The sequence below is a fragment of the Abramis brama genome, assembly GCF_963993115.1.
Source record: "Abramis brama genome assembly, chromosome: 25".
NCBI classification, from domain to species: Eukaryota; Metazoa; Chordata; class Actinopteri; order Cypriniformes; family Leuciscidae; genus Abramis; species Abramis brama.
The window spans coordinates 2,156,747-2,183,843 of NC_139987.1; the positions used below are offsets into that span (position 1 = coordinate 2,156,747).

A 27,097-nucleotide genomic window follows, 5' to 3' on the forward strand; every position below is an offset into this window, starting at 1 on the left:
AACAAAATAATGTAAACCAAAGGCAAGCATGCGACATAACTGAGTGTCTATAAACAATACCAGACAACAACTGAATGAAAAGGAGGAACTTTAATAGACAGGGTGATTGAGCTCAAATGATGAACAGGTGGTGACAGATGGTTATTCAGAAACCATTACAAATGAGGAGCGGGAAACTGGAACAAAGGAAAACAGGTGGCTGATAAAAACAAATAGAAAGTTCATCAAAATGAAACCAAAACAGGCAGTTTGTGACAATATTCAGGTTCACATTTGATCAGTTTATGCATTTTCTGAGAATCAAACACATGACTTTAGCTTGGTGGCGCCAGCGAGCTAAGCACGCACGCACACACGCACACACACACACACACACACAAACATATATATATACTTATTATGATACTTATATGATTAATTACTTGTTTTCCCTGATTTAGAGCATAGCTGAGCCAAAACCCATCTGTCACAGCAGGACATCATATATTTGGGATCTTCAGATTTCACTGTGAAATCCATGGTTCTCTTAAACAACTGTCATTATTCATGTGCCAATGCACTGCAGGCATATACTGGTGCTGAGGGTAATTTGGAAAAGTGATGTTTTCGTTTAAGCTTGTCATAACACGTCCTAAACAAAAGGCTTTTGTCAACAAAAGTACCTTCATACCATTAAATGTCCCTGGATTGCACAATACTGTGACAGCTATAGCACCAATAAAGTTGGTAAACTGAAGTTAATAATTCGAAAACGTTTTTTTATAACGAGAATAGGCCCCCAAAATAGCATTAATGTGTCTGTCAAGCATTTTCATGTTTTTTGTTTTGTTTTTTTATTCATGTAAATACGCTCAGGAAGCAAGATCATTTTACAGGGGTTTCGGGCAGTGGGCGAGGACTAACTGGAAATCTAATAGATTATGAATCACTAGGCTTATTTAAATGACCGACCGCTCTGCCGACCAATCACGAGAAGAGTTTCGGTACCGAGGAAGTCTTAGTTCTGCGCATGCTCAGAATGCTTCGATCTATAAAACACAGTAATGTCTCCAGTGAACGTGAGCGTGCCTGCAGGTCTTTCCGGATGAAGTAATCCTCTGTTCGGATGAAACCGGAAATAACTGATACAGGACGGGCAGAACAGACATGTTGACTTAATCCTCCGCGATGACTTCCAAGTATTAAATTCACAGTAAACCATATAATGTGAACACCTCTAAAGGTAGGAAACCATTACAATGTCTCCAATTTGGTTTTATTATTATCATTCTCTCATTTATGATCCTATAATGTCGTTTAGTGTGTTCAACGTCCGTGTAACGTTAGTTGACAGGGATCGTGTTACTGTGATATTTAACGTTAAGTTACGTAAAGATAAACCTTTTGTGTTTGGTAATTCTAACTTATTAAATACAATATACTTACTGTATGAATTATTTTCTGGAGCTTGTACATGTACGGACATATTGCTGGTTTCCTTGCCTCTGAAACAAGTGTAATGTAATATAATTGGAATAAAAACCATACATACTATATTATTATAATCGTGTGTAGGTTTAAGGAGGCCAAAATTGTGATCTGTGGTTTAAAAATTGTTGGATTATGTATTGGATTATTATTTATGGATTATTTATTTTATAAACTTAAAATTAAATCAAGTAGTAAAACAGTATGATCTGCAATAGGAAATACTATAACAGATAACTTTATTACTTGTGGAATCTCAACATTAGGCTATATTATAATTTATTGGTTAAAAATAATGATGATAATCTGTTTGCGATTATTTGTATATTTATATAACAAAATATTGTATATATATTATTGTATATAACAACCAGACACAGTTTAAAAAAATAAATAAATAATTTTAGTTCTTTACAAAGTGCACGTATTAGCGATTTATATATTTTGCTCTCTAGTCCTCTCAAGCTTCAAGCAGCAGTGTTTTCTCTTGCTGTGTAGATGTGTTTAAAGGGATAGTTCACCCAAAAATGTAAATTCTGTCAGTAATTGCTCACTCCTCCATAGACTGCGAGGTAATTTCATTCTGCCGGCCCAGAAAAGTTAGTAAAGACATCGTAAATAGTCCAAGTGACTACAGTGGCTCAACCTTAAGTTTATCAAGCGACGAGAATACTTTTTGTGCGCAGAAAAAAACAAAATACCGACTTTATTAAACTATTGATTTTCTTCTGTGTGGGCCTCTGAGTGAGTTCACGAGAGACACGACGCATGCGCGAGAACTGAGGAGATGACGCAGATGGGAAAACGTAAAAGTGCCAACAAGAAAACGTAAAAGTGCCTTAAGTTACCAATGCCACAAAATGAATGGCTTACCTTTCACACTTTCCCATCAAATGATCGTGAGCGTCATCTCAGTTCTCGCGCATGCGTCGTGTCTCTCGTGAACTCACTCAGAGGCCCACACAGAAGAAAATCAATAGTTGAATGAAGTCAGTATTTTAGTTTTTTTTTGCACACAAAAAGTACACTGTAAACCCAAATAAGTTAGCAGAACTCAAAAAATGTAAGGCAATCGATTGCCTCAATTTTTTTAAGTTTTGAAATTCAAAGTTTAAGTAAGCAGAACTGGCAGATTTTAAGTTTGTACTTAAACATTTCAAGTTAAGAACAATTAAAATCAGAGTACACTATTTCATACATTTAACTTAAAACCTTCATGTAATCTCAATGTGAACACTTTCATTAGTATTAACTTATAGTTTTAACAAACTAGTTTGCTAACATACTATTATGTTATCATGCTAACAATAGTGTTATACAGCACTTGCTGCATGAGTGCAGCAATATAAAGATTTTATTTGCTCTCAAATCAAGCTCATGCACCACCTGTCACCATGATGGTAACTATCCTAAAACCAACATTAACAGAAATTCTTCTAAATTAGCATAACAAAATATTAATCAGTACTCAATCTCCCACTTAACATTAATCTTGCACAAAAAAAAACATTATATTACACTTAATTTTAGCATTTACTCTCCCAGGTCAGGCGAGTTTGCTGGCCAATCAAGTACAGTAATCCCATGGTCATTGACCCAGGTTTTGGTTCTTTTGGCAGTGTGGGGCAGGTGCCAAGTCCTGCTGGAAATGAAGTCAGCATCTCCATAAAGCTTGTCTGCTGGGTGTCCGCAGATCTTTAAAAAGTCTTAAATTAGATTTTTAAAATTTAAGGCCATAAAAAGTCTTATTTTTACTTATGAAAGGTCTTACATTTTCGATGGCAATTTGACTTGGACATATCTAAATGTTTTCCAAATTAGAACCATCTAATTAGCGTAATTTTTATTTATTATTCTTTCTTTGTGGATTTGCTTGTTCACGTGACATTTCGCATCACATTCGCGGCAGCATTACGTCCGTCTCCTGCACGCGAAACAGGAGGAGAGAAGGAGAAGCGAGTTGGTAAATGATAAAATGATAAATGTGTGTAGTGGTGTGCGATGTGTATTGTCTATTATGATATTGTAATCATTGTTTTAACGATGTACGAGTCGCTTTTGTCTCTCGTGCTCACTGCGTGATGTGTGCAATTATAGGTATGTTCCCAAATTAGCTTTTGTCTTATATTTATATCATATTATGTTGTTATCATAGGCCTACAATATCACATCAGCAAGAGTGCCATTTTCCCGTGCACAATTGCAAATGTATTTATTTCATATAACAGTTAAATTAACAATAAATTAACATTGTGAGTTACATTTTATAAACAATATTGTCAATATTGTTTGTTTTCCCTTTATTTCGCTGACGAGAATTTCAAAATGAAGCCATAGCAGAGTCTCAACTCTCAATGCAACAGACAGCGATGATTTTTTGAATGGAATCCACGCGGAACGAATCAATTTAATGATTCATTGAACAATCACTTGCTTCTTTCCCGAATGAATCAGCCATTTGATCAAATCGTTGAATGACTCCCTCAACTCACTTATTAAGACAGTGACTTGCTGTCACCTACTTTGAGAGCTCCTACAGTTTTAGTTTCACATTTAAAGTAGCCTACCCTTTAATTAGAACGTTAAAATTAGAAATCAGTTCATATTTAACAATCTCATAGCTTTATTTATGCAATTGTAAATGCAGTGTAAATATATTAATGCCAGATCTGATGCCATTTCTGTGTCACCTCTGCACTGCAAAGATGGATTTTGATTTAATGATTTAATTTGACTGGTAACAGTGGTATTGTGTAATTATTCTAATAGAATTGAATTTGAATGTTAGAATTTGACATAAAAGGTGATGCATACATCTACAAATGTCCATATATATAGGTGAAAATGCCCCTGGAAATAAATTTAAGATGGCAAATATTACCCCTTAATAAAAAATGTTAATTTCGGTCACTACTGTGAACCGACCACTGCATAGAATATGAAAAATATGAATATCTTCGTCAGTCAGCTGTCAACAACAGGCCTAAACCAGCCATGGCACCAAGCACAGAAACACAATCAGTAAAATATTATCTAATTATTATCAACAAAACTTTGAAAATATCGAGACATATTTTGTCAATATTGCACACCCCTAATTAGGGCTGTCAATCTTCATCTATAATACTATTCGAATTCCATTCCTTATTTTATTTAATATTAGAATAATATTTGAATATTAAATGCTCAAATTCATCCTATTATTAATATTTACGACATTACACAGTCTTATGGATCGCCAATGCGTGATGTTGATCGGTCTCATATCTTCACAGATAAACCGTGTCAGTTTGTCTGTTATCGCCTTTTGGCGGACAGCTGGTAAGCCCCGTGATGAGGAGAGAGGCAGAAAAGAAGTAATTCTTGCCTGTTTTAGAGGCGGTTCCTCGGACAGATCGCCTAGCTTGTCAGGGTGTAACGTTGTCATAAAAAATAACGTATATTTTTCTCTCCGTTTTGGCCTTCCGTCCACACTGAGACGGCGTTTTTATTAATGAAAACACACTCCAAAGTGGATACATTTGAAAACGCCGTTTTCACGTTGTAGTGTGGACTGAATCAAATTGTCAGGAGTGGTGATCTCTGTTTCCGTGGAGACGTTGCTCTCCGCGATTTTTGACAGTATTGTTATGATGATACAGCGTGGATAACGTGCACAATTGTGTTACGATTCAAAAACTTTATTGTTCATCAGACGAAACAAAAGCATTTAATTTTCATATGCGTGTAAGCCAAGGCGGCGAGAAAGGCAAGATTGCATTTTTTTTTTTTTAAATATACATAAAGCAATATTCGAATAGGAACTTCAGCATTCGAATAGTATTGATTTTTTTAATATTCTAATTATATTCGAATTTCGGAATTCGTTCCAACAGCCCTACCCCTAATGCATGGTATTAATTTTGATTTCTTCGGGTCTTAAAAAGGTCTTAAAAAGCCTTAAATTTGACTTTAAAAAGTGTGCAGAAACCCTGGAAGGAAGCATGAAGTGCTCTAAAATGTCCTGGTAGATGACTGTGTTGACTAGTCTGGACTTAAAGGTCCCGTATTATGCCCCTTTTCACAAGATGTAAAATAAGTCTCTGATGTCCCCAGAGTGTGTATGTGAAGTTTCAGCTCAAAATACCCAACAGATCATTTTTTACAGCATGTTTAAATTGTCATTTTTTGGGGCTCAGAAAAACGCGCTGTTTTAGTGTGTGCCCTTTAAATGCAAATAAGCTGCTGCTGGACGTCACAGGGGGCGGAGCTTCACGAGCTCACGCTCAGTCTCTCAGGACAATTTCATCTCACGGAATGATGATAATATCAGAAACTCTCAGTAACTGTGTTCATTTCGAGTCGGACAATAATGCCTACAGAGTCAGAGTGCTGTATAACAGGTATAGATTAGTAGTTTAATTACGGTTATTATAACGTATTTGTCATCTGCTTGTATGTATCCATTATTTATTAATAGCCTACAAGTCTGCTGTTTCGGACCAGGTCCAAATGATGATCAAACATATACTGATGAGTTTAATAAAGTTTATTGTACATCACACAAAAGATGAAGCGTCAGTTTTACTTCAGAAAATCACCGTAAGAGCTGAGTAAACACAGTAAGTTATAAGAAGTGCGCAAGTATAAACGGTAGAGTTGAGGGAGCATTCCTGTGGGCGGAGGTTAGTCAAAAAACTGTTCTAGTGACATCATTAAAGAAGGAAGTAGAGGGATGTAGTCCAAACGGGCCGTTCAATGTAGGCGACTTCTGTTAAATAAAATATCTCGCTTGGCATTGAACTTTGAGCTTTATAATTTTACAGATATTATTTATGCTCTAACAGCAACATTACACACTAACTAAAGTTTGAAACATGGGATCACGAAGAACGGGACCTTTAATAAAGCATGCTGAAGGCCGCTATTGAAGCATCCTGGTCTTCATAACACCTCGGCAGTGCCACAGGCCGACAGCATCCATGCCACTCTGCCAGTGAAGCAGTAATTCATGCTAAAGGGCCCCAAAACAAGTACTGAGTACATATGCATGATTATACTTTCAGAGGGCCGACATTTCTGTATTTAAAATCCTTTTTTTTATTGATTTCATGTAATATTCTAATTTTCTGAGATTTTGAATTTGGGGTTTTCATAAGCTGTAAGCCATAATCATCAAAATTATAACAAATAAAGGCTTGAAATATCTCACTTTGCATGTAACGAGTCTATATAATATAATAGTTTCACCTTTTAAGTTGAATTACTGAAATAAATGAACTTTTGCACGATATTCTAATTTTTCGAGTTTCACCTTCATACTATGTACTTACTATAGTAGTTGCAATATTTGTGTAATAACTAGGTTCTAACCCTGAACCTAATCCTAACCCATCCATGTAGTTGCGTTATATTACCCAGTATTTTCTTAGGTAAGTGCACATACTGTAAAAAAAAGTGCAACCCTTCATATTGTTCACAATGGTCTCTTCATCATCAGCTAAGTGTTTACTCTCAGCAATTGCACGTTTCACATGATTGGTTGTTCGCTTCTGATGTCACTTTCCTGTGAACAAATCACAAACTGAGGATCAAAATCACTCAAAAGTTCAAATAGGCGCTATCTTTATTAATAAACTGCATGTATGAAGTTTAAACAACTATATTTTCTTCTGAAAAACTCTCAAAACTACATTCTGTGACAACAATTTTGAAACAATCGTTTAAAAAATGATAGTGTGTTTTCGCCTGTCTAGAACACATAGAGACAGGAGGACCGAAATTTAAGAAAAATAAGAAAAAACAGAAAAGGGGTTTGATGTAGATTATTTTGTATTAAATAATTGGTTCAAATACTGTATGTAAGGCGACAATTGTATGGAGGTTTGAGGACCAAACCTGCAGAAATTAAAAATATAAATAAATATATAGATACAGAAATGTAATAAAAGGAAAATAAACAATGGAATAAATCACTTGATAAAACAAATATAATAAAACATTTTAATATAATTTAATCCAAGCTTTCAGAATTATCTCGACGTTGTCGTTAACAATGCTATTCATACGTTAAAAATACGTTAACAATGCTATTCATGCAATGTTTTGAATACACATTTTCTATGATAATATTGCTTTTAATTTCTAAATTAATATAAATTTTGATAGTTTTGGTAGACATAAAGAAAAAAATATCAAATGATACAAATATCCTTAATTTCAGGTAATTTTACCATTTTGTAAAATAGATTTTCAGAGGAATTAATTTTTTCTTTATTGTGGAAAAACTGAAATTGCTTGTGTTGGAATTTAAGGAAGTATTAAAGGAACTATAACTTCCCTCATAACTCTATTTGAGTAATGGTATGAAAATGAACAGGATGTCTATCTGGAGGGAAATGAGGAGCTCAAGTTAGCCGTTGCTCAGTGAGAGATTGACAGTTAGCGTTCATGCGTGTGCTGCACGTCTTTAGTTTATTTAGATTTTTTTTAACTTTGTTTTAAAATTTTCATATCATGTTGATTTCTTTAAATCAAACAAATTAATCTCAAAAACACGGTTTGAAATCGGTGGTGTTTCTGACGCCACAAACTACCTTGTAACCAATCAGATCAACGTGTGATCGTCAACGAGTGGATCTCTGAGCTGAGTGAGTGAGTGGAGGCGGGGCTCATTTGCATATTCATAGAACCACGCATACTAAATGAGGCAAGGGTGTCGAGTTACATTCAAGATATTTTAAGGCATGAAGAAAAATGCTCAAATATATCATTTGGTGATCAAAGATGAGTTTTAAAGGATAAAATGATTGACTGCAGGGGGACTTTAAATAAAACTTGGCTGTCTATTCAGCATAAAGGTGAAAACATTTTTTGAAACGATGCTACATTAATAGAAAAGAGCTGTAGAGTTTGTTTGCCAAAAACTTCAACACCATTCACTTTCGATTTCGGTGCAAATTGTGCAAGTTTGATCTGGAGCTTCATAAAAGCCCTGGAACTTTTAAATGTAGATTAGATTAGACGTTTGCAGTAAAGGGGATGACCTGAAAAAGTCTGAAAAGTCTGATGTCCGGGTATAAGCTGGAAGAAAGTAATTCAAAGATTTAGATAATGGTGGGTTTAGTTGTAAGCCAGAGTAAACAATTGTCATAAAAAGGGTAATTCAAATTTAAGAGACTCAAGTTGCTTCAAGTGAAAATAGCTGATTGTCAAAAATGTTGACTGACGCACTACACACTTATACTCTATGTACTTATGCACTGTATACTCATCAGTGTAGTGTTTAAATTTTATAAGATTATAGCAGTTTTCCCCCAGTTAATTCTATGCATCATCCGGGTATTTAAAGTTGTCTTTTTCTTTTTGTAATTTTCAGTGTGAACACACTACAACAAAACGCCATAGAATAGTGCATATGTTTGCGAGTCGGGACGAACAGTCTGAAGTGAGTTTAACATTTTCCAAATTGAATTAGCAGTGATTTAACCGACAGTGATGTCCTTAATATTAACCTGAAAATGAATCAAGAAACCAAGCAAAAAAAACTCACTGCTCTTGATTTATTTCAATGTTCTTTATTACTAATTTCTTGGATAAAAACTTTACTTCATTGAAAAATTGGTGGTCCAGTGACAGGTACATTTTTTTTCTTTCTGACAGTGGAGCGTTATTTAAAAACAATTGTAGACGTTTAATTGCAGCATATGGGAGCGACCCTCTCGACCCACAGCAGTGAAATCATGTAGTTTAATCTGAAAACATACATTACAGGGATATGAAATGTTCTGAGTGGGAATTACCACTATCTGTATTCACTATATCTATATCTTTTGATGTCCATATTTTATTTTTTCAGATATATCCAGTTTTGATGTGACAATGGACGCTTCACATCATTTCTTCTTACTCTTGATGCTTTTGCACTATACAATAGGTAAGCCATGTCACAAGTCATTTACTCCCAATTAACAGTTTCTTAATTGTTCTTTAGTGATACTCAATTTAGTGTTTTGTCCACACAGGAACCAATACAACCTGTGTAAAAATTCTTCCAGACTCCAACAGTAGTATTCCTGTTGAGATGGGAAAAAACTTCACCGCGACATGTCACCTGCGGGAGGGATCTGATTACACCTCAGATGACATTGAATGGTTTTTGGATGATAACAGCAGCATTGCAAAGCAGCATTATCATAAAATAAATGAAACGGCCGCCAGTGTTACTTTTAAGGTCAGCGGAAACATGAAAGGCTGGTTGAAGTGCATAGCCAGCAGGAAGTCCTTGTCATACGTAGCACCGTGTTCCTATGGAGTCTCACTCTTTCCAGGATGTGAGTGTCTTCTTGCTGCAATCACATCATGTGTTACTTTCTAATTAAAAGGCTGGAATTCTTCCACACTCCAGTTGTGTTTTAGTGTTGTACATATTGTAGGGATAGTCCCCTAAAGGGACATGGTGAAGGAAAAAAAGATGAAATGAGAGGAAAAATTATATGTCAATGCTTTTGCATTCTCTCGTAAATGTTTTGCTTTTTTTTTGGAGGAACACATACGTTTTGCGAGTGAACGCAGTGTTTCTCAGGGAACGAAAAACGTTTGCGAGAGAACCTCAAAAGCAATGGCATAATTTGTCCTCCTGTCTCGTATGTTTTTCCCCTTTAGGGGCTCCGTAGGATAGTTCCACCAAAAATGAAAATCTATTGACTTTGTTTCTTCCATGGAACACAGAGGAAACATATTGCAAAGTATCCAAGTATCCAGACATTTGTGTCAGGAAAAGACATTTCAGTCATTATAAGCTTTCCCTGCCTTAGATTTGAGATCTCAGTAGCGCTCAAGTTCAATTCCGAATAAAGTATTTTTTTCTTCAAAGACCATGATCGTTGAGGTCACACCTGGCCCGACAACCTTCAAAAAACCCTATTTGAATTAAATGAGATTTCAAGAATGTTTTCAGCAAATAACGGAATCATTATTTCACACAGAAAGCTAGTGTGTGGCTTTAGAACATTTGGTTAATATTGACAGTTTTCAGTTTTCAGTGAACTGCCCCTTTAAGAATCTTTTATTAATTTGTTTATAAAAATGTAGGAGAAAAGCAGCCCTTCTGTTGTGGGAAATGCCAGAAATGTTTTTTTCATTATTTAAAAGCTAATGTATTATTGACTTTTACTTCATTATGTATTTTATTCATTTATGTACAGGTATTCTGTTTACATACAATGTTTTTCTGTTTATGACCTCCAGACCTTCCGTTGAAACCAGAGAATCTGATGTGCATTGCTGTGCAGGAGGGCAGTACTATTTCCCCTCACTTAAATTGTTCCTGGGATCCAGGATCGCGGGATCCGCTGCTCGACACCACTTACACCCTTCGCGTTAAAATGTATGTAAGAGTAGCTGTTGTACCTAATAACACTGCATCAGTTGTTACACCTTTAATTCAAGATGAAAGACTAGAGTATCACTTACTTCCTCTTCTTTTTCTTTTTATAGAGGTGATTTAGACTTTTACAGCTGCTGTAAACAGCACCTTGCAAGCAGTTGCATCGTCAACCTAAGCAGTTTTCCATTTTACATGATTGTGACTGTGTGGGTTGAAGTGAAGAACGGGTTGGGGTCAGTACGGTCAGACGAACTTCGATGTGATGCTTTTAAGTTTGGTAAGATATGGGCTTTTGCATTAGGAAAGAGTTATTATACACTCTATATGGATGCGTAACTTCAGCTATCTTCTTCACTTTTTAATTATTTTTTGGTTTTTATTTGTTTTTGCATTTGTTTTGTAGCGAAACCCAATCCACCATTGGATGTCCAACCTCTTGCTGAAGCTAACTTCTCCACATCTCTCATGGTTACTTGGAAACGTCCCATTGAAAAGTTTACTTTGCAACTCTCTTATGTCATCAGATACTGCCAAGTAGACTCCGATGTTTGGACCGAGGTACGAGAAAGCCAAAAGCAATTCAGATTTTAAAACGGTCAAGACAAATTATGATTTTTTTATGTGAATAGTGATTGTTAGTGAAAAATTTGATGTGATCTTTAGTTTTGACCGATCAAACATTTTATTTACCTACCAAAGCATTTCATTATGTTTCTGTGGGGGTTTCTTATTTCAAACAATGCAGTACAAGCTTGAATTATGTTAATCTTGCATTCCATCTAGTCCTCACATCAAAAAAAGTCACAGTGTTTTATTCATGAATTGAATCCCTCTTTCAGGTGCCTGAGAATTATACCCAAGCGCACACGGAGTCGTTTAGACTGCAGTCGCTGAAGCCTTACACTGAATACGTGGTACAGATGCGATGCACTGAAGATCAGCTTGGAGTGACAAGCTACTGGAGTGACTGGAGCGCCAATGCTACAGTTCGCACTGCAGAAGCCAGTATGACCTGTATTATTCCCAAAGTTATTTCATTTCTCTGAAAGGGTTGTTTTTATTTGGACAGCTGATGGAAGGATCCTAGAATTGTAAAATTAAATAAATATTCCTAAACACTGAGGATGACTTCAGAACAATGTTGCGGGGAAGCTACTTTGAAGCTGTAGGTTTGTAAAGTTAAAGTAGTTAAAGTTACAAATTTTCATGCGATTTTCAAATAGCGTTTTTATTGCCAATTTATGAACGGCTTGTAAGGAGACCTTCCCCGACTTCCTAGGTTGTCTATGAAAGCCTGTGGGCTGATTTTTATGTGAAGGACTCTGGAAGTTTTCTCCGGGAGAATCCAGAAAATGTGATGTTTATCTATCTTCCGTTCAATGACACACGAAACAAATGCTTATACAATGTTGAGGGTAATGTCGAAAGAGCCATTTTGTATTGTAATGTCAATGTGTCATGCAAAGAAAAGGGATTAATTCAAACTATAGTCTCATAAAAAGCCAGATCTAAAACTATCAGAACAGTGTAATTTTAATGAACTCATCTGTCGGTGAATTGCAGAGGTCATGGATCGCTAAGATCAGATGCTTTCTGAACTGCTGTTTTCTCACCGTTGTCATTTTTGTTGTATTTATTTTGTTATTGAGAGGAAAGCGCGCAGCACATATTTACGTTCATCTAAACGTCGCTCTCAGCGGTTTTAAATGCAGCAATACGCGGAGAATGAATCCGAACGTACCATTTTACTTGACTCACTAATGAATTGGAGAAGATCATTTACAGGTGCAATGTGAGACTAACCACTTCAATAGAATGAATCTGACTTTCCAATGCAATAAATAAGAGAGTGAGTTTGATCATTCTCTGGACTTGCTTGACAGTAAAGTGTGTGCAAACAGTAAAGCATGCACGAACAACATGACATTAAAAAAGTGATGTAAAAAAGCAGCTGAATTGCTGTCAAGCTACTAAAATGCATATTTAAGTTAGCAGAATCACTGCTTAATTACTTCCCAACATTCAAAAATATTGCATTAATATTTATCAATTTTTATTTTTAAACCATCTTATTTCCTCAGAGCCAGCAAGCGCACCAGATCTGTGGAGAATCATCGAGCCCAGTCTTGATAATAGAAATGTCAAATTACTATGGAAGGTAAATTACTTTTTTGTTTTCACCTGGCAAATGATAAAATATCTTATAGTGTTTGTACAGCATGGAAGTCTCTGTTAGTGTAATATTCAATTTCTGTTGACAAGTTCAATATTAAACATTTTAATATTGTCTCCTATAACAGCCTCCTGTGAAAGCTAATGGAGTAATAACTAAATACGAGCTGTATATCAACGGGAAGCTTGAAATCGCAGATAATCAGATGCATCAGATGCAGTTGCCACCAGGAAAAGAGGCAACCATTGAAATAACTGCATCCAATTCAGTTGGAGTGTCTCCTAATGCAACTTTATTCATTCCAAGATCAGATCAAGGTATATTAAAGACTTCAGTATTTTTCATTAGTTATTTTAAACAATTTATTACTTTTTTTTATTTCATTATACATGTAACATTTTAACCCTTCTGTTGCCTTCAGAACGCCTGTAGGACTTCACCAGATAGTCAAGTCACTTTCATTTATATAGCGCTTTTAGCAATATAGATTGTTTCAAAGCAGCTTTACAGTGATAATAAGAAATTAAAGGGGTGGTTGATCATGATTTCAGTTTTCTAACTTTAGTTAGTGTGTAATGTTGCTGTTTGAGCATAAACGACATCTGCAAAGTTACAATGCTCAAAGTTCAAAGCAAAGGGAGATATTTGCTTTTAAAGAAATTGTTTTTAAGGACTACAACAAATGGCTGGTAGGGACTACAGGACATTCCTCCCGGGTTAGTGACATCACTATCCCTAAAATTTACATAAACCCCGCCCCCGGGAACATGCAAGCAGTGTTGAGAAGAGGAAGAGTTGTAGTCGAGCACATTTGTGAGTCTGCTCAAGCTGTCGCATCCGTCTTTTCACATGCAATACAGTGCATAACAGAAATGCAATAGCATATCACTCTGTAACATCTTACAACAGTTCCCACACGAGCAATTTATAGATCATCATGACAGAATATGCTAATCAGAGACTTGAAGATAGTTAACTCCACATCAGCAACATAAATTCATCAACTAACCATTCGGAAACGTCCTGTTGCATTCTACATGTTGTCACTTCTTCTTGAGTCTCTTCATCATTGTCCGACTTCAGTTTAAACATAAAAGGCAGAACAGTTTCTGACATTTTAGTGTTTGTCTGCGTGAGGTAATCAGAGCTGCTAACACACACACACACAAAAGCTCTTAAAGCCCCGCCCCCTGTGCCAGGAGCAGCAGCTCATTTGCTTTTAAAGGGACATACACGAAACGACGCGTTTTTGCTCACCGTCAAAAAGGGACAATTTAAACATGCTGTAAAAAATTATCTGTGTGGTATTTTGAGCTAAAACTTCACATACACACTCTGGGGACAGCAGAGATTTATTTTACATCTTGTAAAAAGTGGCATTATACTACCCCTTTAAAGTAACAGTGACTATTTTGGGTTTACAGCAGCTCTAGAATAAAGTTATTGTCCAGCTAAAGTTAGTTTTTGATTGATTAACTTCCATTGCAAAGATCATTAGTCATTAACTTAGGGGCCGCTAACACGACACCATTTTAACTGAAAACAGAAACATTTAATTTGTAAAGATAGTGTAATATAAATGGTAATAAATTAATTTGTTGTGATGGATGTGAAAAGTCAGCCATATTGATATCATAATGGCCATGTGTATGTGATATACATGAATTAAAATTCTAGCTCTAAGATATACAGTAAAATATGAAATTCCAAAAGAACTGAAATTAATTGTAAGAGCATATATATATATATATATATGATTTGATATGTATCTGTCTATCTATTGTTCTGTCTATCTATCTGTCTGTCTGTCTGTCCATCCAATAGTGCTGTATTGTAGAAGGTTAGATAAGAGAATAGGGCATATGAAAGGTGTAACGTGTGTTGTGTTTGTGGTTCATCAGAGCTTCCTGGCGTGGAGAGTGTGAGCTGGTCGGTGCGTGATGAAGAGCTGCAGGTGGAGTGGACTCATCCTGGCAACGCTCATCTCTCTGAATTCCTGGTGGAGTGGGTGAATCTGCAAGAGGAAAAGCTTCAGCCACACTGGCAGAGAGTTCCTCGCAACGTCTACACCACCACAATAACACACGGTACCTGCGCTATATTTTCTAAAGCTCGACTGGCTTATAAGCTGGCCTTCATGGAATCTGTGCTTATTTATTTACATTTGAATCCACTGATTGTCGGTGGTACAGCTGAATGAATAAAATAAAAGGTGAATAAAAATGCTAAATATGTTGACTTACAGCGGGGGAAATAAGTATTGAACACGTCATCATTTTTCTCAGTAAATATATTTCCAAAGGTGCTATTGACATAAAATTTTCACCAGATGTTGGTAACAACCCAAGTAAGCCATACATACAAAGAAACAAACAAACAAAAATAAGTTCAGAAATTAAGTTATGTGTAATAATGTGAAATGACACAGGGAAAAAGTATTGAACACATGAAGAAAGGGAGGCGCAAAAAGGCATGGAAAGCCAAGACAACTGCTGAAAACTTACAGTAATTAAAAAGCAATCCAGCCCCCTGTCAGTGGAAATGAATAACAGCTGGTTCAGTCCCAAATGATGGCCTACAAAAAGGTCTCATTGCCAAGATGTCACACAAGACACATCTCATGATGGGTAAAAGCAAAGAGCTGTCTCAAGACCTTCACAACCTAATTGTTGCAAAACATAATGATGGCACTGGTTATAGGCGCCATTCTAAGCTTCTGAATGGTCCAATGAGCACTTTTGGGGCCATAATACGGAAGTGGAAAGACAATAATTTCACCATAAATTTGCCTCGACCAGTGCTCCTCGCAAGATTTCTGATAGAGGAGTGAAAAGAATAATCAGAAGAGTTGTCCTTATTTTTGTTTGTTTCTTTGTATGTATGGCTTACTTGGGTTGTTACCAACCAGGGTTCCCGCGGGGTCTTAAAAAGTCTAAAATTCTGAACTTTAAATTTAAGGCCTTAAAACGTCTTAAAAACGGACATATTTTCATCTGCGGTCTTAAATTTCATTTAGTCAGGTCTTAAAAAGGGTTTACCTTTTCACGTCGCTCGCGGCCTGATTGGAGGTCGCAGCGCCAAGAGGCCGTTCACATATCGCGTCTTTTGCGCGCTCAAGTTCGTTCAAATGTAGGCGCGCGGTAAGTGTGCTCATAATTGAAGCGACGCGCTCGTTTTTTCCAGGCGCTGTCTGAAAGCTCAACAGGAAGGATGGGGGTGCACCCAAACACTACGGGTGGTGTTCTCTTCTCCATAAATAAATCTTGTGGCAGAGCTACAGCAAGCGTTTTTCGGTGGTGGAAAATCCATTAGCCACTAAAACTTCTTTGTCATTGTGGAGACGCAGGGCATGGTTGCATAGCAACGCCAGACGCCAGACGGGAAAATAGGACCGAATTTTACTATTAATAATAAAAGATAAGCTAAAGTGCATTGTAAATGTCAGTAATTGATCTTTTTTGACTCATTCTTTTTATAAAAAATTATTTAAAGTCTGAAATATGTGAGGTTTATCTTTTTCTAAAACCTTTTTTGTTAAACCTTTATTTTAACTTGTACATGTTAGTATATAACATGCAAGACACTTTAAAAATGTTTACAAATGTAAACAAAAAGTGCATATTGATGCTAAATTTATTTGTTATTTGCTGGTTTTCGACATAAAACTTGGTGAATTGATTTCATTGTACAGTATTAATACTGAACATGATTCTGTGATAACCGTGATCATTTTTGTCACTATAATAATGAAATTAAATGTTCATGCCATTTCATCTCTAGTTATGATCAACTATGATCAACTAAAATCAACTAATTATGTGTTTTTTACAGTATAATATGCAATTTTCTATAAAAAAAATTATATCTGATTCTGTTCTTTTCTCTGACACGCGTTGTTGGGTGTGGAAGGTTACTAATGTGATTTATCTGCAAATTAAATGAATGCTTTTTCAATTACTGAATTCATTGAAATAAAATGAATTCTTTGATTTGAATATTTATTTGGTAATGCGTCGTGTAGGTCTTAAATTTCAATCTTTATGGTCTTAAAATGTCTTAAAAAGGTCTTAAATTTGACTTGCTGAAACCTGCAAGAACCCTGACCAACATCTGGTGAAAATTTCATGTCAATAGCACCTTTGGAAATATATTTACTGAGAAAAATGATGACGTGTTCAATACTTATTTCCCCCGCTGTAAGCTGTGCATATTACTTTGTTCAGTTTGCCCCTTTTATTTAAACAACATTAATTCAGTCCTTAAAATGTAATATTGTGTGTAGAAGTTGTGAGATAATATTGCCAGTAAACATTGTAAATCTGCTTTGTACTTATTAGACCTGTTTCGTGCATCTTGTGTCTGTAGCGGGTTTGCTTGCAGTTATTGCTGTTACAGCAGTGTTGGTGGTAGCAAGCAAGGGGAAGTCACTGTTTCACACTAAGTAACGGGGTGTTATGAAAACTTCTAGAGCTGCACGGTTTTGGATACAATGAGAATCACTTTTTTTTTGTTGCTTCAAACAGAATCACGATTTTCCCACGATTCTGAATGGACAACTAAACACAATAACATTGATTTACTAGAGGTTTTGACAAAATGTTAATTGCTGTAGTCTATTTAAATGTTTTATTAATCTGAATTATTAAAAAAAAAATCAGTTTGAATGAATGATTCAATGACAAATACATTTTTAACACATTGATGTAATGGATACAATCATTATCATTATTATTCTGTGATCATTTGAATATTTGTTACACAGAAATAATGATACTGTGTGGTTGAAAAGACTGTTTGTGAAGCTGTTTCATACCTATACATGACAACTGCTTTCTCTGGCTTAAAGTGCAGATCTGAATGTTCGCTGTGATTTTGTCAAAGGTTTGATAGACGCGATCTTTTAACAATTAATCGTGCAGCTCTACAAATTTCTAAAATACATGAAAGATATTCAACAATACAGAAAATCAGTCAGGGCAAACTATTTTTCACAGCACCGTTTAAGCTGAAGTTTTACGGAAGAAACACTAGTTGCAGTTTCAGTGTTTGAGAGCAATGTAGCTGGCGTTTAAAGGTGACCAAAGTCTTTTCCCCTTTCCAAAGGTTTTGTAGAACTGGAGCGGTACAACATATCAGTGTATCCAATTTACCAGCGGCGCTTTCACACCCAAGCAGGACCAGTAAAGCGCATCCAAGCAGGAAGAGCAGTGACCAAAGCAGCCTACATTAAACAAGGAGGTATGTATCTCAGATGTGTCACACATTCAAATGGCACCGTCAAGTTAAGTTGTTAATGTGAAGTTAGTGCATTTTTCTCATAAAGGACAAGTTACTGAAGTACACTCTTGTAACAGCTTTGTGGTGTGGTGTTTTTTTTTTTTTTATAGCTCCAATAGATGGCCCTATTCTCAAACCTCCAAAATCCAAGAAAAATGGTGCTGAGCTGACATGGAAGGAAATACCCCTGGACAGTCGGCGTGGATTCATCACCAACTACACCTTATTCTATAGGGCCGGGAGCACTGAACACTGGCAATGTATGTTCAACACATGATGGTTTTGTAATGTGTGATGAAATGAGTGTGATGATTTCACAAGCAGATCTTTATCAAATGTTTTTGGCAGCTGTGACGGTGGGTCCTAATGTCCGCTCATATGTACTGACTGATCTGGCCAGTGAAATGGACCATGTGGCTCACGTCATGGCATCAACAGTAGCAGGCTCCAAAAATGGAACAGACTTTAATTTTAAAACATTGAAGTATGGTATGTTTTTTTAGCCTCATTTTATAGATTTCTTATTAAATTCTTAATGATGGCAGAATTTATTGTGATTTTAAACAAGCTTAAGCTACAAAAAGATGTGACATGCGTTGATGCTTTGATGTGCATTTGTTTCTTGGCTATAGGTGATGGAGAGGTGGAGGTGATTGTAGTCGTGGTTTGCCTCAGCTTCCTGTTCCTGACTGTCTTTATCATAATGCTCTGCCTTCGGAAAAGAGAAGTGTGAGTCACTGCTTTTCACCACTCAAAATGAAACGCAAAGCAAGACTTCAACTTTAACTCGTCACTTCAGTTTAGTTTGGAGGACCCTTGCTCTGGAAATGCTAATACAAGATTGCTTAAAAGTGCCTAATTGCCTTAACAGTCTTTGTAAACTTTGTGCACACTGTACACAATTCAGAAGTATATTTAATATAATTAATTCAAGAAGTAAATACAGTAAAAAAAAGAAAAAAAATCACACATTTTAAATTTTCACTAAATGAAAACAAGAGAAAATTATGAAAATATTTTTGCATTTTTATTTATATTACACAATATAACAATACATGCAGTTTAAATAATGTACAATTTAAACATTTCTTTATTAAAGGTAAATTATGTTGTTATTTACTCCCATCATTACTTATGATGTCATTACTGACTCGTATGTTGTTTCATGCATTTAACAAATATCTTTATGCAGCTTTTATTCACTACAACGGCCGTTCATGGTGTTGTTCATAGTGTTTCATCTGTTGAGTTCCAAAAAGGACAAAAAAAACGTATTTCTATATAATGAAAGTAAATTATGACCAAGTGCTGTTAGGCATTCAAAAAAGACAAAAGGCACCATAAACGTTTTGGATAATTTGTCTTCAAAACGGGAAAACTATTAAACCGTTCATTTATCACATATTTGACCCTTCTCATGAACATAAAAAAATGATCTTGTTTGTTTTTTTGGGGTTTATTTTAGTTAGTGTAGCAAAACCATGCTTCATTTGTGGTTACCATAGATTAACTATAGGTTTTGTGTTTTTGTATATGTGTATATGTGTTTTTTGGTTTTGCTGCCCGATCCACTGCCGTGTAAGCTTTGCCTCACAAACACTAACTTTTATAGTTGGTCAGCTAAATAAACAGGCAGTGTGCCAAATATGTAAGCTGGGAGTAGTTGTGTGTGGAGATGCGAAGTAAATTAATATTTATGAGATAAATTAATATTTCATGGCACGTAGGTGAACTTATGTCTAGACAGAAGAAAGCCCTGTCTAGGCTCTGCCCCGGTACAGTTTGTGCCAAGCCATTAGTTAGTCTGGTTGTTTAATGAGAAAGATGAAATGTAGTTGCGATAAATGCTTTAATAATCCATACAACTTGCAGTAGGACTATTATCCTGTTGGCACGGTTTGATGTTGACCAATCAGCAGAAAGGGTGTTTCATTCCCGCCCATGTAGAGTTCAAATATTCAAGCTGTTCATTCATTTTGGTTTCCATTTGGTGAATTAGAACAAAGTATGATGAAAACGAAAATAAAAATATGAACAAACCCACGAGATTATTTTTTTATGTTTATGAGAAGGGTCGAATAAGTGATAAATGTTTTGAAGAAAAAAAACCCCAGAGAAAACAAATTATCCAAAGGTCCACGGACCCATAAAGCTAGTACATTTTATTCATTTTATATATTCCAAACCTTCTTTGAGTCATGTGACTTATGTTGGAAAACAACTGAAATTGAAGTTGTTATTCACTGATAATCTTCTCTGGCACAGCTCGCAATTCTCATTCTTGTATGTATTTAAATAAGGCAAGTCGAATCATGTCAGGTTTGCACCAGGTTTGATGTTAATGATGCCATACATGATTGATTGCGACTGTATGTGTCTTATAACGGCTCACAATGCACCAAGTTTTATATGTGCATATTCAGATAGCTTGAATGAGACTTTAGAGTTATGCCATAGAGGTATATTTTAGTGCAAGTGTCCTGCAGACTATATTATGTTATATTATTTACCCAAAAAATCCCACAATCCCGCATAGAAGGATTGTAAAACTAGTCTAATAATATGCTCTTTGGGTAACTTAAAAAAGCACCAAATAAAAAGTATCATGATGGCATTTATGATATTGTTTATCGCCATAAATCATTCTAAATATATAGTGAATTCTGGATATATCACCTAGCCCTACTTATAATAGAAGTAAATGGTGGTGTGTGGTGTTGAATTATTTTCTTTCTCCTCTGTTCAGGATTAAGCAGCTGTTGTGGCCACAGGTCCCAGACCCATCTGACAGCTCTATTGCCCACTGGTCACCTGATTTCCCTGTAAAGGTCAGTGAGCTACTGTATAAAGCATCAAAATAACTTATGGGTGAATCTCACAAAAACATGTTCAGAAAAGAAATTATAATTTGCATATGGAAAATGAAACCTTTTAAGACCTTAAAGTTTTAGTTTCATTATGAAATTGACATGTCAGTTATGCCATGAGTTTAAACCCTCACATTTTTGGGTAATGTGTACATTGATTATTGATTGTACTTCATTAAACCCCTTTAGGCATTAATGTGTATTATATGTGTAATTTATTATGTTTGTCGTTGATGCTACGACTCAAAAGACCAAAAGTGAAGTGAAGTCCAGGTCCAGGCTATACATTTTTTTTTTTAAATGTGTGCGGAGAGGCCCAGCTCGCTGCATCACACACTTCTTACACCTGATAACAAAGTCTTAGAGGCCGCCGTACTCCTAACTGAGGCGAAGGCCGGCCACGTGCCTCATAAGCCACATACACCTTCAGTGGAAGGGGATGGCCCAAAAGAAAAACAATCCTGAAGGATCTCCAACACTGAACTGACTGGGCAGTTAACTGGGTCCAACTGGCATTCTCTGCACCATGAAGTGAAGACTCTCCACTTTAAGGTGTAAAGGTTCCTCGTAGATGGAGCTGTAGAGTTTAAGATGGTGTCAACAACCTCAGTCGAGAGACCAGAGTTCACGAGTTGGTACCCCTCAGGTGCCAAACCCACAGTTTCCACAACTCCGGGGGAGGGGGAAAGATTGTGCCCCCTGCCTGGGAAAGGAGATCTCTCCTGACAGGAATCTCCCAAGGGGAGCCGTCGAGGAGAGACATTAGCTCCGAGAACCATACTAATAACAGCAGACAAACCCTGTAATGCGAGCTCTCTCTAGAATTACCGGTAGCAGAGCAATTGTGGGAAATGTGTACAGATGCAGCCTCGGCCATGTCTGCACCATGGCATCAAACCCCAGTGGAGCTGGATGCATTTGGAAAACCAAAGTGCATTAGAGAAAACCAAACCAAACAGATCCACTTCCGCTTATCCGGGCCTCTCCCAAATCAACTCCACTGTCTTGGGGTGGAGTCTCCATTCCTGTCTTGACAGAATGTCTGCTCCCAGATTTAGGTGAGCAACCGAGAGCAACTTGCCCTGGGCCACAGGAGGATTTGGTGTGCCGGTCTGCTAAAAATGCACGACCACAGAGCCCCCTGATGATTTATGTATGATACTACTGATGTCTTTTTCTGTCCGGATAAGCAAGCATGTGCCTCTGAGGTCTGGGAGAAAGTACCTCAGTGTTAGAAATCCAGCCATCATCTCCAGGCAATTTATATGCCATGAAAGATGATGGCCTCTCTGCCGACCCAGAGTTGAGTGTCTATCTAGAATCGCTCCCCAGCCTGTGAGCGTAAGCGTTCTGCGACGACAAGGCACCCCCAACACAGGTCCCTGAAACAAGAACCAAGGCTTCTTCCACATCACTAGAGTACGAAGGCATCTGCGCGTAACCCTGATGATGTGAAATAGGTTGCCCCTCAGGGAAAACCCCTTGGTCTTGAACCACCACTGTAATGGTCTCATGTACAGAAGGCCAAAAGGAGTCATGTTGGACCATAGGCGTAATTTGCGGGTGGGACGGGGGACCACTTTTTGCTAAGGTCGATATTGTCCCCACCACTTTTGAAACATCTCGTGGCAAGAATGTACCAATACAAATAAACAAAACATCTCCAGTTAACTAGCAGAGCATTCATTTCGTTCGTTTGTTAAATAAGAGGCGACCTAGCGCTGAAATGTGATGTTTTTGAAATCAAGTGATCAAAGTGCTCATTGCCGCTGCGATCAGTGGCGCGGAGACTGTGTTCTCTTGTGGCTCGCGCACAGTCTTCACTCAGTTGCGCTTCACTCAGAAGCACTTCAATCCGTTGTGGAGACTATTTGTTCCGGTAAAATATTACAAAACAAAATGCACACAAACGTGTCCCTGCCTGATATACAACCACTGATAAACATAATCGGTTTTGATGAGAAAAAAAAAAAAACTATACGAGTGCGGATTAGAACCCAGAACCTCTGACACACTTGGCAAAAGTTCTGCCACTGGACCATTTAAATACAACGCTTGATGTAGTCGGACCTCATTAAACGACAAATTAAACCCAATGTACTATTTAAATCGATTTGCTGGACATCGTAATGTTGTTGTACATACATCTGATTTATGATTTAGCATTGTGTTAGCCCCAATCTATGGCCCCATCTACCCCCCCCCCCATTCCCCCGTCCCACCCACTTTTTAAAACAAAACTCGCTCGTAACCGCTTCTCCCCAAAACATCAGAGGTGGCAGTGTGGGCCATTTCCCAGATTTAACCAAGGGTGCCTCTCTTTAGCCACCAGGGATGCCATAGTCTGTCCAATAGCTCTGGCTCTTTAATAGTATCTGGGCCCACCCCTCGCCTTCATCTAAGTCTCTGAGAAGGCCTGCCTCGTATGCCTGCAATATTGACATTGTATGCAGACATGCACCAGCCTGATCCACTTCCATGTAAGCTTTACCCACCAAATCCAAAGTTGTTCTACACAGCTTGGTGTGTAATGTCGGGGCCTTCAGGGACGATGCTTCCACAGAGAGGTAGATCACAAGCATCTCTTCCACCCATAAATGTGTTCATTAAGCCCCATAATTGACTATTAGTTAGACACTTGAGGCCTGAAAAAAAAGAGCAGAAAACGGTTCGCTCCAAGACCTTGACACCTTGGTGCCCAGCTAACTCATATTTAATTGGGCAACAGCATGAGTAACAACCTCCACTAGCTCCTCATAGGCCGGAGAGGGAGGTGGCGAGTCCCTGGTCTTCCCTGCCTCGATGCTGAGCACGTCCACCTCCTTAGAGCTGGATACTTCAGCTCCGGGCCTTCCCTCGGGGCAGAAGAAACCACAGAGCATTCCGGTTCCCAGATGAAAGGGCTGGGTCCAACGGGTGAGAGCTGAGAAAGGGCAGAGCCCATCTCAAACTCCTCTGCTAGATCAATCTACGAACCCCGTGATCTAACCACAGAGCTGACTGTGCCGTTTTTTATGATTAACTACTGCTGTTGTGTGGAGTCTGAAATGAGCTCATCTCATGCAATTTAAAGAGTTAGTTAAACGTTAAGTTACAAATTTTCATCATTTACTTACCCTCTTGTAATTCCAAACCCTTTCCAACCCATCATCTTCAAAACATAAATGAAGATGTTTTAAATGAAAGATTTCTGTCCCTCTATTGAAAGTCAATTTCCCCAAAACTCTGATGCTTCAAAAAGACATTACAAAAGTAATGTAGACATATAAACATTGACCAGAACACACATATAGAGCTCACCAAACATGTTAAATGGAAATTCAAACTTGCTTGACGTGTGAGAACAAACCTCATTGGTTCCTGGATCAAACAAGCATGTTTGAACTTGCGTTGAAACTATCCCTTTAAGGCAATAAATGCAATAAGAATTGATTTTCAAACATTTGTCACAGCTGCAAAGCTTAGAAATTACGTTTTAAATCACTAAATTATACTGTAGGTAGTATAAAAACAAAATCAATCTAGATGTTAACATGTCACCTGTAGCGTAGGAACACATTCGCTCCTCTAAAAACAGTGCCTACGTTTACGGGGAAAATAAATGACAAGCTACTACTTTTTTAAGATCCCATTAAAATAAAATTTTATGATACATGAAAATGCATTCCTATTTTAGTGGAAATTGGTGTGCATATTTCTCTGTTGCAGTACAAATGCGTTTTTCAATACTGTAAGTGATTTTACTGACAGTGCTTGTATTCAACTAATTCACAAAGAATTTCTCACCCTCCTTAGTGGTCTGGGAAAAATAGACCAGTATCTGCCCTGGTTTGGGGGCACAAACATCCATCTCACAGCAGTTTCTTAATTTTCTCTGACTGCCTGGTGCTTGTGGGAAAGTCCTGTGAGCATATTTATTTTGCTTTGTCTCGTTATTTGGCATGAGATTTAGTTGGGTGGCGTGTGAGAGAGCCTGAAAACATGTTTCTCATGCCAAATACTTGAGAGTTGGCAACCCTGCTAATACAATTATTTTCATTTATACAAGTATAAAGGCAGAGTACAACCATTTGAACAGTTACATGTTAAATATGTTTTTTTTAAATAATGGAAATACATTTTTTTCCTCTTTTGACTTTGTGGTCAATTATGACCTGGGCATGTACATGTTCAGTTTTGTGAGATTCACCCTTATATAAAGGTCGTCTGTAAACCATGTATATTGTAACACAAATAATGGCATACTGCTCAAAACTGCATTTATGGTGTGTGGGGACATACTTAAGTAGTCTGGTACTAGGGTTGGGAATTGAATTTTAACGATTCTGATTCCAATTTCAATTCTGCTTATCGATTCCGATTCTTGTTGATTCCTAATTTCGATTCCAATTAGGTAGACAAGCAATTCCCGCACACTATCGTAACTTGCAAAGAAGTAATATTTATTCACACAACGTTTCGGTCACACGACCTTCATCAGGAGTATACAAATGTTCAAATTCATCTCTTTTAAGATAAACACATGACTAACAAAGTTCCATCTGTAAACAATTAAGCTCATTAGTATAAAATTAGCATCACATCATAAACAGTTACAGACTATGATAGTTACAACAATCAATAAAGATCTCCCTGTAAGTTAACAAGATCATCTAAAACACATGATCAACACATCGTCATCAAACAGCATCAAAATGTTACAACAGTCAGGCTCCACAGCCACTTAAACTCTTTGTGAATACATAGTAGAAACAGCACATCATTCAAATTGTTACAACAAACAGTCAGGCTCCATGGCCACTCAAACTCATTGTGAATACATAGTAGAGACAACATCACATCATTCAAAACAAATACATCACTATAACATTACATGAAATGGTGCTTCATCGTTCATACCCATAGGTGATAAAGTCTGAAGGGTGTAAATCCAGAACAGTTCGCGTCTCTGTAGAAGTAATTCAATATCTCCACCTCTAGGTGGCAAAGTTACTTTCTCGATCCCACAGAAACGTAAAGAGGTAACATCGTGATTCAAATTTAAAAAGTGTACCGCAACTGGATAATTCATATCTTTTCTTCTGATCGAACTCTTATGTTCACTAATCCTTTGTTTCAATTGACGTGACGTTTTTCCCACATAGCCTATACCACAAGGACAACGTATCAAGTACACAACATGAGTGGAAACACAAGTAATCACAGATTTGATGCTATATTTTTTACCAGTTCTAGGATGACAAAAAAATGATGTTTTAAAAGTATTATTACATTGAGCACAATTCCCACAACGATAATTGCCCTTCTGTATAGGACTGAGTAAACTCTGAGATGCACGAGGACTAACACTTTGAAAACGAGCTTGTACCAAGCTATCTTTTAAATTCCTGGCACGTTTATATACAATCAAAGGAGGATGTCTAAAAATATCGTTCAACTCCGGATCAGAAGACAATAAATGCCAGTATTTTTTAAAAATTGATTTTATCATGTAGGATTTAGGTGAATGTGTTGTAATACAAGCAAAAGAATACTTTCTTGTTTTCTTTGTCTTCTTTTTTAGCAATTCGGACCGTGTCTTTTTAAAAGCTGTATCGTATCCTTCTTCGACCCAATCCAAAGGATAACCTCTGTTCAAAAATTTATTTTTCATGATTTTCGATTTCTCAATAAAGTCGGAATCAGAATGACAAATCCTCCTCAATCTGTAGAACTGACTCTTAGGTAGCCCTTTTTTTAAAAAAGTCGGATGAAAACTGGTAGCAAGTAAAAGTGTGTTACGATCAGTCTCTTTTGTAAACAAAGTTGTAGTCAAAATGCCTTCGTTCTTCTGTACCCACATATCAAGGAAGTGTACTCTAGACGAATTAATTTCGGAAGTAAATTCTAAGTCGTCAACCAAGTTATTCAGATATGTCACAAATTCTCGAGCCTCATCGTGATCAC

The 27,097-nt window shown here is 36.9% G+C and overlaps 1 protein-coding gene across 1 annotated transcript in view; it reads left to right on the forward strand.

Annotated features, from left to right (window-relative positions):
• The first annotated feature begins 999 nt into the window (after positions 1-999).
• Positions 1,000-27,097, forward strand: part of il6st (interleukin 6 cytokine family signal transduce) — a 31,801-nt gene continuing 5,703 nt past the window's right edge. Inside the window, exons 1-15 of the mRNA XM_084104729.1 lie at positions 1,000-1,222; positions 9,305-9,382; positions 9,471-9,779; positions 10,696-10,834; positions 10,945-11,111; positions 11,238-11,392; positions 11,674-11,839; positions 12,916-12,992; positions 13,135-13,324; positions 14,909-15,094; positions 18,111-18,245; positions 18,395-18,544; positions 18,633-18,773; positions 18,917-19,013; positions 21,031-21,112. Of these exons, the coding sequence (XP_083960855.1) occupies positions 9,328-9,382; positions 9,471-9,779; positions 10,696-10,834; positions 10,945-11,111; positions 11,238-11,392; positions 11,674-11,839; positions 12,916-12,992; positions 13,135-13,324; positions 14,909-15,094; positions 18,111-18,245; positions 18,395-18,544; positions 18,633-18,773; positions 18,917-19,013; positions 21,031-21,112 (2,049 nt within the window). The 5' untranslated portion in view covers positions 1,000-1,222; positions 9,305-9,327. The remainder of the gene's footprint in view (positions 1,223-9,304; positions 9,383-9,470; positions 9,780-10,695; positions 10,835-10,944; positions 11,112-11,237; positions 11,393-11,673; positions 11,840-12,915; positions 12,993-13,134; positions 13,325-14,908; positions 15,095-18,110; positions 18,246-18,394; positions 18,545-18,632; positions 18,774-18,916; positions 19,014-21,030; positions 21,113-27,097) is intronic.